The 14680-nt window shown below is 34.3% G+C and overlaps 1 protein-coding gene across 1 annotated transcript in view; it reads left to right on the top strand.

Moving 5' to 3' along the window:
* Positions 1–14154, top strand: part of LOC126880626 (rho GTPase-activating protein 100F) — a 262842-nt gene extending 248688 nt beyond the window's left edge. Inside the window, exon 22 of the mRNA XM_050644637.1 lies at positions 7623–14154. Within this exon, the coding sequence (XP_050500594.1) occupies positions 7623–8657 (1035 nt within the window). The 3' untranslated portion in view covers positions 8658–14154. The remainder of the gene's footprint in view (positions 1–7622) is intronic.
* Positions 14155–14680: the final 526 nt, after the last annotated feature.

Here is a 14680-nt window from a genome sequence, read left to right as displayed (position 1 = left end):
AATCATTGTATTAGTCGCCGACGTCATCGAGTATCAATTTTACCAGCAAAATAGAGATGGCATATTTCGTTTAGTTTTTGAATATTCTTGGACAATCGTTACTTGCATAATTGCTTAAATTATTCAATAATTTAATTAATGCAACTATGTATTCAGTGATTACAATAATTTATATAGTATGCAATCAGAATTAATAATTGAGATGTTGTTCTGAAGCTATTTCCTTGTGACATTTTTATGATTAACTATTTAGATGGGAAATAAGTCACAATTAAATTGAAAAGAATAATTTTATTAACGTTTCGACGCCCAAATGGGGTGTCGTTGTCAAAATACAAAATACTACTAAATTAAGCAAAAATGTTGTTGCTAAGTAAAATATTCTTCTAATAATTTATTTAATCTGACTCATTTATATTGGAAATTCAGACATATATTATACATTTTAAAGTAGAAGACTTTAGAGTTGCGTTTCTAGGAGGACTTAATGAAAGCTAGTTCATTCGATTACATGAAATCAACCCCAACTCAAGAATATCCGTCACAAAAAAATCATAGCATGTGTCTGTCTTTAAAAAGACAACCAAATACAACGATGGCAGTAAAATTCTCGCATTAGAGATTCCATAGTAAATTACGAGGAAAAACCAGGAAAAAACCTCGTGATACTATCCCGCCATCGTAAGTATTTGGTCTTACATTTAATTTACTCTTAAAAACTAATACCAAATTCTGACTTTAATATGTTTAAATTACAAATAATATTAATAATACATAGATATACATATATACAATAAGTAATACTAAAATAATATAAAATATGTACTAACTTGATATGTTATTGACTTACTAATTGTGGTATTTTATTTCTATTGACTTCCTCTTTCAATATTGGTTAACCACATCCTACTGCATTCTACCGAGGAATTTGCGACACAATTGGTTTCGTTTAGCATAATTAGAGCCGCTTCTTTGATTTTTCTCTTTTTACTATCTGATTCTTTCAGGACTATACTTGAATCTCTCCACTGAACTCTACGTTCATTATCCCATGTGTGTTGACATATTTGAGATCTGTCAAATTCTCTATTTTTAATATAAGACTTATGTTCACTTATTCTAACGTTTAATGGTCTTGATGTTTCACCTAAATAAAATTGTTCGCATTCACAAGGTATTTTATAAATGCAATTCTTTGTTCCTTCTTTCATGTAATCGAATGAACTATCTTTCAGTAAAGTCGTCCCAGGAACGCAACTCATAAATATTGGCAATATCATTTTAAAGTCTTCTACTTTAAAATGTATAATATATGTCTGAATTGAGAATATAAATGAGTCAGATTAAATAAATTATTAGAAGAATATTTTACATAGCAACAACATTTTTGTTTAATTTAGTAGTATTTTGTATTTTGACAACGACACCCGATTTGGGCGTCGAAACGTTAATAAAATTATTCTTTTCAATTTAATTGTGGCTTATTTCCCATCTAAATAGTTAATCATAATAATTGAGAAAAGACAAAAATTGATAATTAAGTGATTTTAATAACATACTGTTACTATCGGAACGATTAGATAGGTTTTGACATCTTTAACAATTAACATACAATTGTGGTATGCAACAATGTTGCCGATTTTAGCGCTTCCTTCAGTGTCTTATATCTAATCAAAAACTAAACAGTCTGTATATCAAGAGAAACGACCAAAAATAATCCTTAATTGTTTAACAAACATAATATATTATTAATAAATTAATTTTTATATATAAATAAAATCCTAACGTTGTCTAAACTTGCTTAGATAGTTAATTGATGCTATAAACACTAATGTTCTTAAGATTTATATACAGGGTTAGAATAAAGTATTATTCTTCTTAAGCTGTCGTGCATTTCTGCGTAGCCGTCTACCGTACATTGTCTTGTCCGGTGAGATGAATTCTATAGCTGTGGATTCATGACAATTGACGAATATTACGCAGCCATGCCATTTTTTTACGTCCTAGACCTCTCCTACTCTCTACATTTCCTTCGAGTACCAGTTGCTGAAAAGTGTATCGTTTTTCTCGTGATTTGTGTCCTAAGCATGCAGTTTTCTGATTTTAACATAATCAAAAAGTTTCCTGCCCTAAAGCCAGCCTTTCCCGATACTTCTTCATTTCTACTTAAAGACAGGGAGAAGCGTACTTTTGAAGTGTGTAAAATTAATAAATCCTAGCTGAGCGCTTTCGGCTTATAAAGCCATCTTCAGAGCTATGTTACAATAATAAAGTTTCTCATGAATAATTTATCTTAGAATTCAAAAGGTTTTAACTTACGTCAATAATTTCAAAATACCATTATGAAGAGAGAGGGATCCCATGTATATAGGTATTGTCGAAGTAAAAAATACTGTAGAATAGCTTTAAGCCGGTGAAATATGATATTTTTCAAATATAGATGTTAGGTCAAACGTTTAAAAAGCGGCCCTTTGAAAGCATCTGTGTTTTTACGGCCAGACCTCCCGCATATCTATTCACAAGCTTCGTGCAAAACATTAGTTTTAGTTCGGTAGCCTAGCAGTGTATTAGTACTGGAGTGTACGTGTGTTAAGTGATACGAGTGTTTTGTTTGCTGTAATTATTTTGAATATTGGTTTAGTATTTCGTTTGGAGAGTGTCAAGTGTTGATTATTGTAATTTAATTAATGTGAATAGTGATGTGGTGCCCGTGGGATAATGTAAATATCGCGTACGATAACGCTGATATTGTAGAAATTGCCAGTGCTAGTGTGAATGTAATTACTAAAAAAAAGAGCTCGTAAAGAAGATTCGAATGCATTTAAATGCAGAAACACAGCAAGTATGTTTGAATGTATACAAAAATCTACGTACGAAATTCGGCTTCGATGAAACACTATTGGCACAAGCCACCTCTGATTTAACAGAAATTCCACTTTCTACTGTATATAAAATAGTTAAAAATGAACCCTATCATCGCAAGAAACGATGTGACTACAAATTTTCAAGACCTTTAAATCCTTCACTTGTAAAACTATTGAAAACCACAATATACGACTGCTACAAAAGCAATGAAATACCTACAATAGAAATAATAAGAAAGAAATTGGAAACAACCGGTCGAAATATGAACTGCTGTGAGAAAACTCTTCAAAACTGGATAAAAAAATGGGCTTTAAGTTCAAAAAAATAAATAAACGTCAAGCAATTATGGAAAGCCAAAGAATAGTCAACAGACGTAATATGTACCTAGAAGAAATTATTAAATATAGGCAAGAAAATAGGAGAATTTATTATTTAGATGAAACTTGGTATGATACCCACGATACAGTAAAGAAAGGATGGACAGATGGTTCAAGCATGTGCGTACCAGAAATGCCTGCAAATAAAGGCTCGCGACTAATTATTGTACATTGCGGAGGAAGTGAGGGATGGGTTCCGAATGCTTTAAAATTATGTGGGAAGAAAATGGAAGATTGTAACGTTGACTACCACAAGAATATGGAAGCTGACATTTTTGAAGATTGGTTTAAAAACTCGCTGATCCCAAACTTGGAGAAAAACAGCGTAATAGTGCTTGACAACGCTTCCTATCATTCCCGACAGCTCACTAAAATACCAAATACATCTTCAAAGAAAGCTGACCTGCAAAATTTTTTAATGGAAAATGATTTGTATTTCGAAGATTTTTACACAAAAAAAAACAACTTATTGAAGTTCTACACACGAAGCAATTTAGAAAATTATACGCTCTAGAGAGTATTGCCGAAAAGCATGGACACACTATATTGAGACTTCCCCCCTACTTTTGTGTTTTCAATCCTATTGAGTTAATTTGGGGTCAATTAAAACCAAGTATAAGGCGTTCAAATAAATTTCCTAAATTTGACAAAAAGGTAATTGAGATAATTAAAAAAGAAGTAGCCAATATTACCAAAGTAGACTGGCAGAAAAGAATCGCCAAAGTGATCAAAGTGGAAGAATATTATAAGAAGATTGGGCACTTCCACATTAATGGTGGAAATAAATTTATTATTGAATTGGGCGATGATAGTGACGAAGAAAATACGGAAGAATGAGAAAATGAGTTAAGTGTATCAGTATTTTAATTGTTGTGTTGTGCAATTCATTTTCCAAGCATAAATGTACTAATGAAAAGACTCGGTTAAAAAAATATTTTTAGATTTTGTATTTTTAATAAAAAAAAGAGCGGGGACATGCTTGCATTTTGTGCTGAATTTTAAAAGTTTTGAACTGTATACCTAAAGTCATTTTAGATCTAACTGTGTTTTTATAAAGTTCTTTTAGTATCAGTAATTCTAACAATAACAAGATTAATTATAAAAGCTATTCTACATCAGTTATTAATGCAAGCATGCGGTAAGAGCGAGGTCCCTGTGAGGTTAAATGTTATTAAAAAATTGATAAAATTAATTTTAACACATACAATATTATGCCCTGCTTTAACGGTATTTACCTAAGTATAAATAAATATTTTTAACTACATATTTAATTACCAGAAAACACCAGCTGCCGGCCTAATATTAAAGAAGAACAACCCAAAGAAAGCTACAAATCTTACCTATTACACTATATAGATTGCTTGAACAATACATGGTATTTACATGGGATATGTACATAAGATACCTCTCTCTTCATAGTGGTATTTTGAAATTATTGACGTAAGTTAAAACCTTTTGAATTCTAAGATCAATTATTCATTAGAGACCTTTTTATTGTAGCATAGCTCTGAAGATGGCTTAATCAGCAGAAAGCGCTCAGCAAGGATTTATATATTTTACACACTTCAGAAGTACCCTTCTCCGTCTTTCAGTAGTCATAAGTGTGAACAAAAACTGTTTCAGTCTTTACATTCTTCATTTCTGACCCTGTCCTTCCACGATGTTCTAAGCATTTGACGCAGGCACCACATTTTAAAACTTGTTTGTTAATGGAGTTGGCCTTTAACGTCCATGCTTCCATTCAGTACAAGAGAGCAGGCCAAACGTAATATTTTATTATCTTGAAACTCAGATTGCTCTTTATTTTAGTCTCAGGGTCCCAACTCTCGTTTAGCAGATAAACCAAGTATTTAAACTGCCTGACTTTTTCGACCAACAAGACAGAATACAAAGAAGTGCACCGTAAGAGAAGAGAAGTGAGAAGCCAAAGAGAAGTGGGTTCTGGAAAACTGCAAGGAAATAGAAGAATATGAAAAAAGTACGATAGCTTTAACATGCATAAAAAGATCAAGGAAATAACAGGTAAAAAAGTGAAACAAGCATCCATCGTAAAAGACAAAAAAGCTAAAATAATTACAGATTTAAATGAAAAACTGGCAAGATGGAATGAATACATTGAAAAACTTTTGGCAGACGAAAGGCTAGAAATAGCAGTGGCAGAACCTACAGACGACACATCAGGGCCTGAAATTCTAAAAAGCGAGATAAAATATGCTATAAAAAACAGTAAAGGGGGTAAAGCTGCAGGACCAGATGAAATTCCTGTTGAATTATTGAAACTTATAGACGACGACACACTTGAAATAATGATGAACTTCTTTAACACAATTTATAGAACAGTCATCATAACCAAAGAAATGGCTCTCCTCTACTTTTGTCACAATCCCGAAGACGAATAACGCCAGAGAGTGTTCAGACCACAGAAGTATATCATTGATGAACCACACACTAAAAGTATTTTTAAAAATAGTTCACAAAATATTATTTAATAAATTAGAAGAGGACATAAGCGCCACACAGTTTGGATTCAGAAGTGGACTGGAAACACGGGAGGCTTTGTTTGGTGTGAGTGTGTTAATGCAAAGATGTTTGGATGTAAACCAAGACCTCTACTTAGGTTTCATAGATATTGAGAAGGCCTTCGATAAAGTCAGAGAACAAAAGCTGTATGAAATCCTAAGAAGCAAAAACATCGACAGTCGCGACATTAACATCATATCCAGGTTGTACTGGGGACAAACAGCAAAAATCAAGGTTGATAATGAGTTAACCGAAGAAATTGGGATTCGTCGAGGTGTGCCTCAGGGTTGTGTGCTTTCTCCACTACTATTCAATATATATAGCGAAACAATATATCAGGAAGCGCTCCTAGAGCAAAACATTGGTACGAACATTAACGGAGAGGTAATTAACAATATACGATAAACTGATGACACTCTAATTGTAACAGATAACCTAGCTTTACAGTATTTGATGGAAAACATAAACACTCATACCAATAAGTATGGTCTAAAACTGAACATCAAAAAGACTAAATTCATTATTGTAATAAGGAAGCTATACACCAATGTTAATTTAACCATAAATAATCAGCCAGTTAAAGAGTTACGTCCTACAAATATTTAGGAGTTTGGTTCACTGATACTAATGGCCAGACAAGAGAAATCAAGAGGCGAATAAAGATAGCGAGACAATCGTTTGTCAAAATGAAAAAGTTCCTTTGCAGCCGGGACATAAATATAAAATTAAGAACGAGAATGTTAAGGTGCTATGTTTTCTACGTTCTGCTGTACGGCATGGAAGCTTGAACACTGAAAAAGATAAACATAAAAAACATTGAGGTATTCGAGATGTGGTGCTATAGGAGAATGTGGAAAATACCATGGATAGAAAAAGTAACACATCAAGATGTTTTGCTCAAGATGGGGAAGGAATGCGAAGTGATAAAAGCCATACAAACGAAAAAACTGGAATATCTAGCCCACATAATGAGAGGAGAAACGTGTTCTCTGCTAAGACTCATAATCCAAGGAAAAATCTCGGAACAGAGAAATGTAGGACGTAGGAGGATTTCCTGGTTGCGAAATTTAAGGGAGTGGTATGGGTGCAGTTCAATACGGTTGTTCAGACCTGCAGCCAACAAAGTTAAGATTGCTGTGATGGTAGCCAACCTCCGATAGGAGACCGTACTGCAAGAAGAAGACTTGTTCGATTTCTTCTCTATCTATCCTCCAATTATTCTAAGTGGTGGAGTAAAAAAATGGTACTATTGACAGCTAGTGATAATTATTACACTACAGTTGTTAGTGAGATAAAATATTAAAATAGACCGAATCCCCTAAATTCTACAAATTAGACTTACCAATAATCTACTATGCATTCATCAAAAAGGCTATTGGCTTTTGCATAGTAACAAAACCTTTGAACCTTGATACTTGCACAAATATAATTTAAGAGAGGACGTTATTGCAACAGTATTTGGCAATTTATTCAATTTGCAGGAAGTTGAATAAACTCGTAATTAAATTATTAATCGATATCTTTCACAATTATACACAGTGAAACTATACAAAATTAGGAGGTTAAGAGTAATGTGAGATTATAAATTAAGGGACTAATCTACTAACAAACTTCATCGTCTATCCATCTTTTAGGGGCATTTCTCTTGTAGTATTTCCCTTGGGCTTTTCATCTCTGGATAACTCTTACAGCTCAATTATCTGGCATTCTTTTTAAGTGCCCAAGCCAGTTTATAAAATAGTACACATTAATACAGGGTAGTTATAGTTATAAATATGAAGATAAAACATTTTTTTGTTAAAAACAAAAAGACGAATAATAAATTTAATGTCTCTAAACATTCTTTTCGTTAACTTTCAGGGCCCATCATCAGTAAGCAAAGGTCCTTACCGTCCACTATCCCCTCGGGTAGGACCACAAGCCACCTCATCGGCCGGAGTGCTTCGACCGCGGCAAGTGATAGTCTCTTCGCCAGGCTCTCCAAGCAGCAGTAGTGACTCGCAATCGGGATCAGAATCCGTTAAACACTGCCTGCCCAGCCGCGTCAGTTCTCCCGTCATACGCGCTTCTCCTTCCTCTCAGACGATCCTCCGGTCTTCTCCTTCAGTGACTATCAACTCACCTGGTCTGAGACACTCCCCATCCATCACCAGTGCCGTCTCCGGAAGCTCGTCAGGGCCGAGGAACTCACCTTCCATTTCCAGTTTGAGTAGAGCGTCTCCTTCTATTTTAGGTCAAGTATCGAGGTCTAGCTCCCCGGCGATGCAAGCTAGTTCAGCAGGACTGAACGTCACTTTGGGAACTACGACTCCTTCGTTTACTTCAACGTTTACTAATTTACAGAGCTCTATGGCCATGACTTCTACTGGAGGTTATGGCTGGAACTACGCCCAGGCTTCTACGTATACTCAACCTACTACTTATGCTAGCACTAATCCGTTCCTAACTGGTTCTTACATGAGCTATACTCCAGGAGATTCTACTTTTTCTGAGAAGTTTAATACAATTGGTCCATCAAAAGAAGTAAAATCGTTCTTTGATTCCTATACTAGTGATACTAACAAGTACTCAACTTTAAATACTAAAAGCACATCTTACGATTCTGAATATCTTTATTCTTCTCCTGATGTTAAAACCAACGGTGTAAGTAGTCGGTATTTAGATAAAAGCTATTTGAACAGTACTTACTCAACTGACCTTAACAAGTATAGTCCTGCTAAAAACGCTATGTACGACACAAGTCCAAACGTTACACAATCTACCAGTAGTTCAACTTCCGGGTTACTGAACGTGGAGGAGACTCCAACTCCGACCAGCAGTATAGAAACTGAAGACAGTAACACCAGGGAGGTGGGAGAGAAAGACGTGGAGGGTGACGGAGAACAAAGTGACTGAATATACGCGGCGAGGGCCCAATAACCAATCACTTTTTAATTGTGGCAGCACAAATAAGACGTAGGTTTAGGATTTCTAATTAGAGAATCACTCATCATCGATGTATTTACCATTACACTGTCTTCGTCATCAACTTTTGATAACCGTGCGAGGAACGTATTATTTATTATACGAGTTGTTCTAAAGAGGTGAATTGGTTGTTGGGTTTATCGAATACTGCCAGTGGAGGCAATAATTTTTTTGCTCGCATCAGATGAAACACTAATAGATTAAAAATGTCAAGATTTAAGTGGGAGTTTTGCATCAGGTCTCTTGATAGACTAGTTATTTCTGCCACACACTATCAGGTAAACCTGACAGGTCTATCTGTACAGTTGTACCTATCACGTGTACCTGATAGTGAATGGCTAACTTCACTGGACCATTTGCAATTGGTACAGCAAACAAAAATTCCTCGCTAAGTTTTCATTCGATAATATTTTTTATTTGTCCTTAAAAATAAATTTTTTGGTTGACATAATAATTTTAAAAGAGCTTAAATCAAAAAATGTTTTTGTTTATTAAGGTTTGGAATCAAGTTTTTACTTTAAGAATATTTATATTTGTTGAATATATAAAAAATATTTGTTGTGATCTTACTATTAATGGAATATTGTTTATAATATGACAAGGGAATATAATTTTATATACAGAACAAGTTTTATATATGGGACGTCTCAATTATCTCCAAAATGGCTCGTACGATTTTTATACATTTTAGTGAGTAAGGGGTCTTTAATGCGACCGATATTATGGTGGTATTTATATTGTTGTCAGATGTTACCTTTTTTGTGGAGGATATGTCGATGACACTCTCATAAATACTTTAACTCTACAAAGTCTAACAAACAAATTGGAATGGCTGAACGAATAGTTTTTTTTTTAGTTTAGGAAAAATAGATCTACCATTGACCAACTATTTACAGTTAAACAAATACTAGCCAAAGCATGGAAATACGACATGGACGTTTACAATATCTTTTTAGATTTTAAGCAAGCCTATGATTCAATAGATAGAACAATTCTACCTAATATATTGCAAGAATTTGGCATATGATCAAAATTAATACGACTAGTGCAAATGACAATGACATAAACAGAAGCACATGTATGTTTTCAAGTCCAGATCACTGATGCGTTTATGATAACGCAACGACTGAAACAAGGAGACGGACTAGCTCCAACGCGTTTTAATCTTGTCCTTGAATATGTAATTAGAAGGTTGACGGTGAGCGGAAATAACATACTTACAAACAAATCTACAAAATTAGCAGATGATATAAACATAATGAATAGAACAATGAATGTGGCGGAAGAAACCTACGTTGAGTTAAAACAGAGTGCAGAAGCTGTAGGGCTAGCAATATTTACAAATAAAACAAAACTACTCATACAAACCAGATCAAATAGGCCGGCGCAACAGCAACTCTTTATAGATGATATAGAACACGTGAATAGATTCACGTACTTAGGAATGGACCTGGTCGCAAACAATGAAAAAGAACCGGAACTAAATAGACTGCTTATGCTGGAAAATAAAGCCTGTTCACGATGGGTCACATATACAAATCGCGAGACGTACACCGAAAAACAAAACTCTGGGTCTATAAGACAATAATCAGGCCATAATAGTAAGTTATGGGCGTGAAACATGGGCTATTACACAGAAATCTGCCAATGCATTAGACGTGTTTGAAAGAAAAATTTTACATAGGATACTGGGCCCAATAAGTGAAAATAACAACTGGCGAAATAGATATAATAAAGAGATATACAAACAATATAGCGAACCAACACTAGCACCATACACTAAAGTGCAGAGATTACGGTGGGCAGGGCACGTGGTCCGCATGCGTGAGAATAGAATCTCCAAAAAATTACTAAATGCAAGAATACAAGGAAAAAGACCTGTTGGAAGACCAAAAAAGAAATGGGAAGACGAAGTAGATGAGGATGGGCTGTAGTGCCATTGGATGGATGGAACAAAAGGTTTACCATATATGATTACATAATTCATGGTCATTACAAAACATCCAAAAGATAACGAGGGACTCCATATTAATAATATCCAGGCAGAAAGGCTAGACAAATCTAGGAACATTGGTTAGTCAAAACGCAGAAATAATAACACAAGGGCTAAAAGCTGTATAGAAATAGCAAGGGCAAAATTTGTGAAAATTAAACACCTATTATGTAGTAGAGACCTATTATGAGTATATTAGGGGAAGTCTAGGTGTGACACCAATTGATGCCAAAATGAGAGAGTATCGGTTAAGATGGTTTGGTCATGTTCAACGTCGAGACGTTAATCATCCAATACGAAGAGTAGCTGAAGTGCAGATTCCTGGAAGGAGTAAGAGAGGAAGACCAAAGAAGACCTGGGGGAGACGATAAGGCAGGACATGTTGGTAAAGCGGATTAACATTGATATGACCCAAGGTAGAATTGTGTGGAGAAATGCAATTCGGGAAGCCGACCCCGCATAGGGATAAAGTAAAAAGAATGATGATATTATGTAGTAGAGACCTAAGAATGGATCTAAGGATAAGGTGCTGCTACGTTTTTACAACTTTCCTCTACGGACCTGAGACTTGGACATTAAAGCAATTAGAGATTAAGAAGTTGGAGGCTTTTGAGCGTTGGTGTTATTAAAGAATGCTACGAATATGATGGGCAGACAAGATTAGAAGTATTGAAGTCCTTGATAGGGTTAACAAGAGCACTAGATAAATAAGAATGGCCCCAAGAAACAAAAATGAAACGAATAAAAGTTGGACATTGCAGAAAAAGCATAACAGTTTGATTCTGAGACATCTACGAGCTATAGCCGGAAAGACCAAATGGAGTAGAATAAGAAATGAGGCAATAAGAGGGATAACCAAACAGGAACCAATAATGAACAAAATAATAACGAGACAATTAAACTGGTATGGACATCTGATGAGAATGAAACCCAGTGCACTAACGAGAAAAATTCACGAAAAAAGAAATATTACAAAAAAGAGAAAAGGCAGACTGAGGAAAAAATTAATACATCAAATAGTAGATGCGGAAAAGATTAAACGGAAAACGCTTGAAGAAATGAAAATAATAGCACAAGACAGAAAATAATGGAAGAGATGGGTGAATATGTAGCTAAACTAAACCTAAATCCGGTACCTGAAAGGGTATAAGGAAGGGGAGAACAAAAGGAAAGTAAGTAAGTAACATAAGAGTTGCCATGTTGATATCCAACTTTCAATTAAAGATGGAACCCTAAGATGAAGAGCAATAACTTTGTAATTATGGCAAGTAGGTATAGAGAACAATATATTAAAAATAATCAGTATTTCTTAAGGACTTCAAAAGGCAAAAAATATATAGGGTGATCCATTTGAAATAAGAAAGTTAATTAAATTCCTAGAAAACGGAGGATCGGATAACAATGTAAATACCACCATAATATCAACCGCATCACAAGACCCTTCCCCGCCAAAATAGATAAAAATCGTGGAAGCCGTTTCAGAGGTAATTGGGGCGTTCCATACTTACAACTCACTCTGTATGTTTAGTGTAAAAAAATTGGTCAGTTTTAATAATAAGTTAAATTAACAATCTAATACCATTTAATCTGTTAAGATGTTTACTGACTTGGGCAAATTCTTATGCTGTATCAAAATACAGTCCAAAACTCAATTCCAACATCCCAATTTCCCTCGTTGGAACAAAAAATTAATGTATTTGCTTACTAGAAATCAAACTAAATCAATAGAATCATTGTTATCTAATATTTAAATTTATATAATTTTAGTTGGTAGATAAATCAATATTTATTGAAATGATAGAGTATTATCTAAATGGAATTTAGAATATAATTGTTGCGTGTTGCACAACTTCTATTTATTTTTTCTGTTGTGTTTATTCAAAGTGTGATATTCACTCGATGTTATAATCTACATACATAAACCCCTTAAACGTCCCATGCCAACATGCTGAACAAACTCTACTTATAGTAAATACAGGGTATGTGCGGTAAAGTCATGAATAAATACTCATTACAGATTAGTACTTACACAAACAGGAGAAAAAGTTATACCTTGTGTCTAATTTTTTTAGCAAAAATTAGAGAGCATTAAAAAATGTTACAAAAAGGCAGATTAAACAATAATTTAAATATTAAATATTATAACGTAGCCCCACGTTGGGCGCCATTATATTTATTTTATAAATTCCTGATGAAAATTAACACGATATATATTGTAATTGACTGAAAGACTGACGGACTATCGGCAATTATCTTGATATTTCTATTATCAAAGATTATATAAAAGTTTAAATTTACCAAGTTTTTATTGACATTCACATCATATAAAACAATAGTTACATGAAATTTATAGACAGTTACAACAACTAAAGCCCAAGAAATCGTAACCTAAGTAATCTTTAAAAAGTCTCTCTCTCAAAAAGTAATTCCTCGTAGCCTTCTATCGTCCATTTATGGACATAGGCCTCTCCCAACTCCTTCCCAAAAACACTTAATAACAAGAATTTCTGCCTCTATTCCTAATTACATGATGTAGCGTTTGTTTCTAAAAAATGCACAGGGTGTTTCAATAAAGACGATAAAAAACAAAAGTTTATTTTTACTCCTCGCAAATGCGTAAAACGTCCAAAAAACTTCTTGAGAATATCATCCCACTGAAAACAAACAATGCTTGTCTCAAGTTGAACTACTTTACAACTCCATGGAAGGTAGCCAACACTGTCATGATTGTCAAACTAAGGAAACCTCTAATGAAAACAGAATCCTACAGAACAATACCTTTACTAAATACTCTAGGTAAAGTCTACGAGAGCATCCTCAAGGAGAGACTCTTAGAATTCCTAGAAACAACCCACATCATCCCAAATTTCCAATACGGATTCAAAGCTGTAAATTTGACACAAAATGCAATGATTGAAACAGCTAACTTCATATCCCAATCTATCAAAAAGTGCCATAGATACGCAATCGGCATCTTCCTAGACGTTCAAAAGTCCTTCGATCAAGTCTGGTACTCCTTCACATTGCTGGACTGCCAACCGTCTTTGTCTGCTATCTCTCCAACCGGAAAATACGCGTCAACGTATCAGACCAACTGTCCACATTATTAATTCCTCAAGCTGGAGTTCTCCAAGGCTCAATTTCAGCTCCAATTGTATACACAGTCTACAACAGTTACACCCCCACCCTACTATAAGTAGGTCCGAGTCTATTCTGCCATTCTGTCTATTCTAGACACCAGTCTGTATTCGATATAGCCCAAAACCAGCTTTAGTGCAGTCACTGAAGGTTTTCACCTCAGATTTCGTTGAAGCTCCATCGATTTTCATGAAAATTGGTGAGTAATTAGAGGATACCTCAAGGAACAAAGGTGACATGATGCCAACTTGCGCTTTTACCCTGGGGGTGGATGCCACCCCTTCTCGGGGGTGAAAATTATTTTATTAAAATTAATACCATATGTCGATAGAGGGACAAATTATAAGCAAAATTTGTTATATAAAGTTATTAAAATAAATCAACACTTTTTGATTATTAAAGACCAAAGATTTTATTTTTTCGTAAAAAAATGCACGTTTTAAATCGGTTTTTCACGTATAAATCAAAAACTATATGCATTTACAAAAAAGTTATTATTACTGAAATTGAAGACAATAAAAAATTGCATACATTCCTTACATAAAGAACTAAAATAATGTTAGTTCAAAGTGAGTTATTGGCAATTGAATGTGTATTTTTTTCGACGAGTACTCAAATCTAAGTATTCAAGCTTAAATAACGGGAAAATGATGCAATGTATAAAATATTTCTGCTAAACATTTGCCGAAGTACTTCGAAATACCTATCAAATGAGCTTCAGAACAAGGTAATAGCGTCAAAATTAAGCAAGTTATAATGAAAATAAAAGAACCGTTTCGAATTTTTTAGGAAAAAGTGAAAAATAAAACATACGCTATTTCCA

The sequence above is a fragment of the Diabrotica virgifera genome, chromosome 2, assembly GCF_917563875.1.
Source record: "Diabrotica virgifera virgifera chromosome 2, PGI_DIABVI_V3a".
Classification (NCBI taxonomy): domain Eukaryota; kingdom Metazoa; phylum Arthropoda; class Insecta; order Coleoptera; family Chrysomelidae; genus Diabrotica; species Diabrotica virgifera.
Note: the sequence above shows the minus strand (reverse complement) of the source record. Positions and strands in the feature narration are given on the sequence as shown.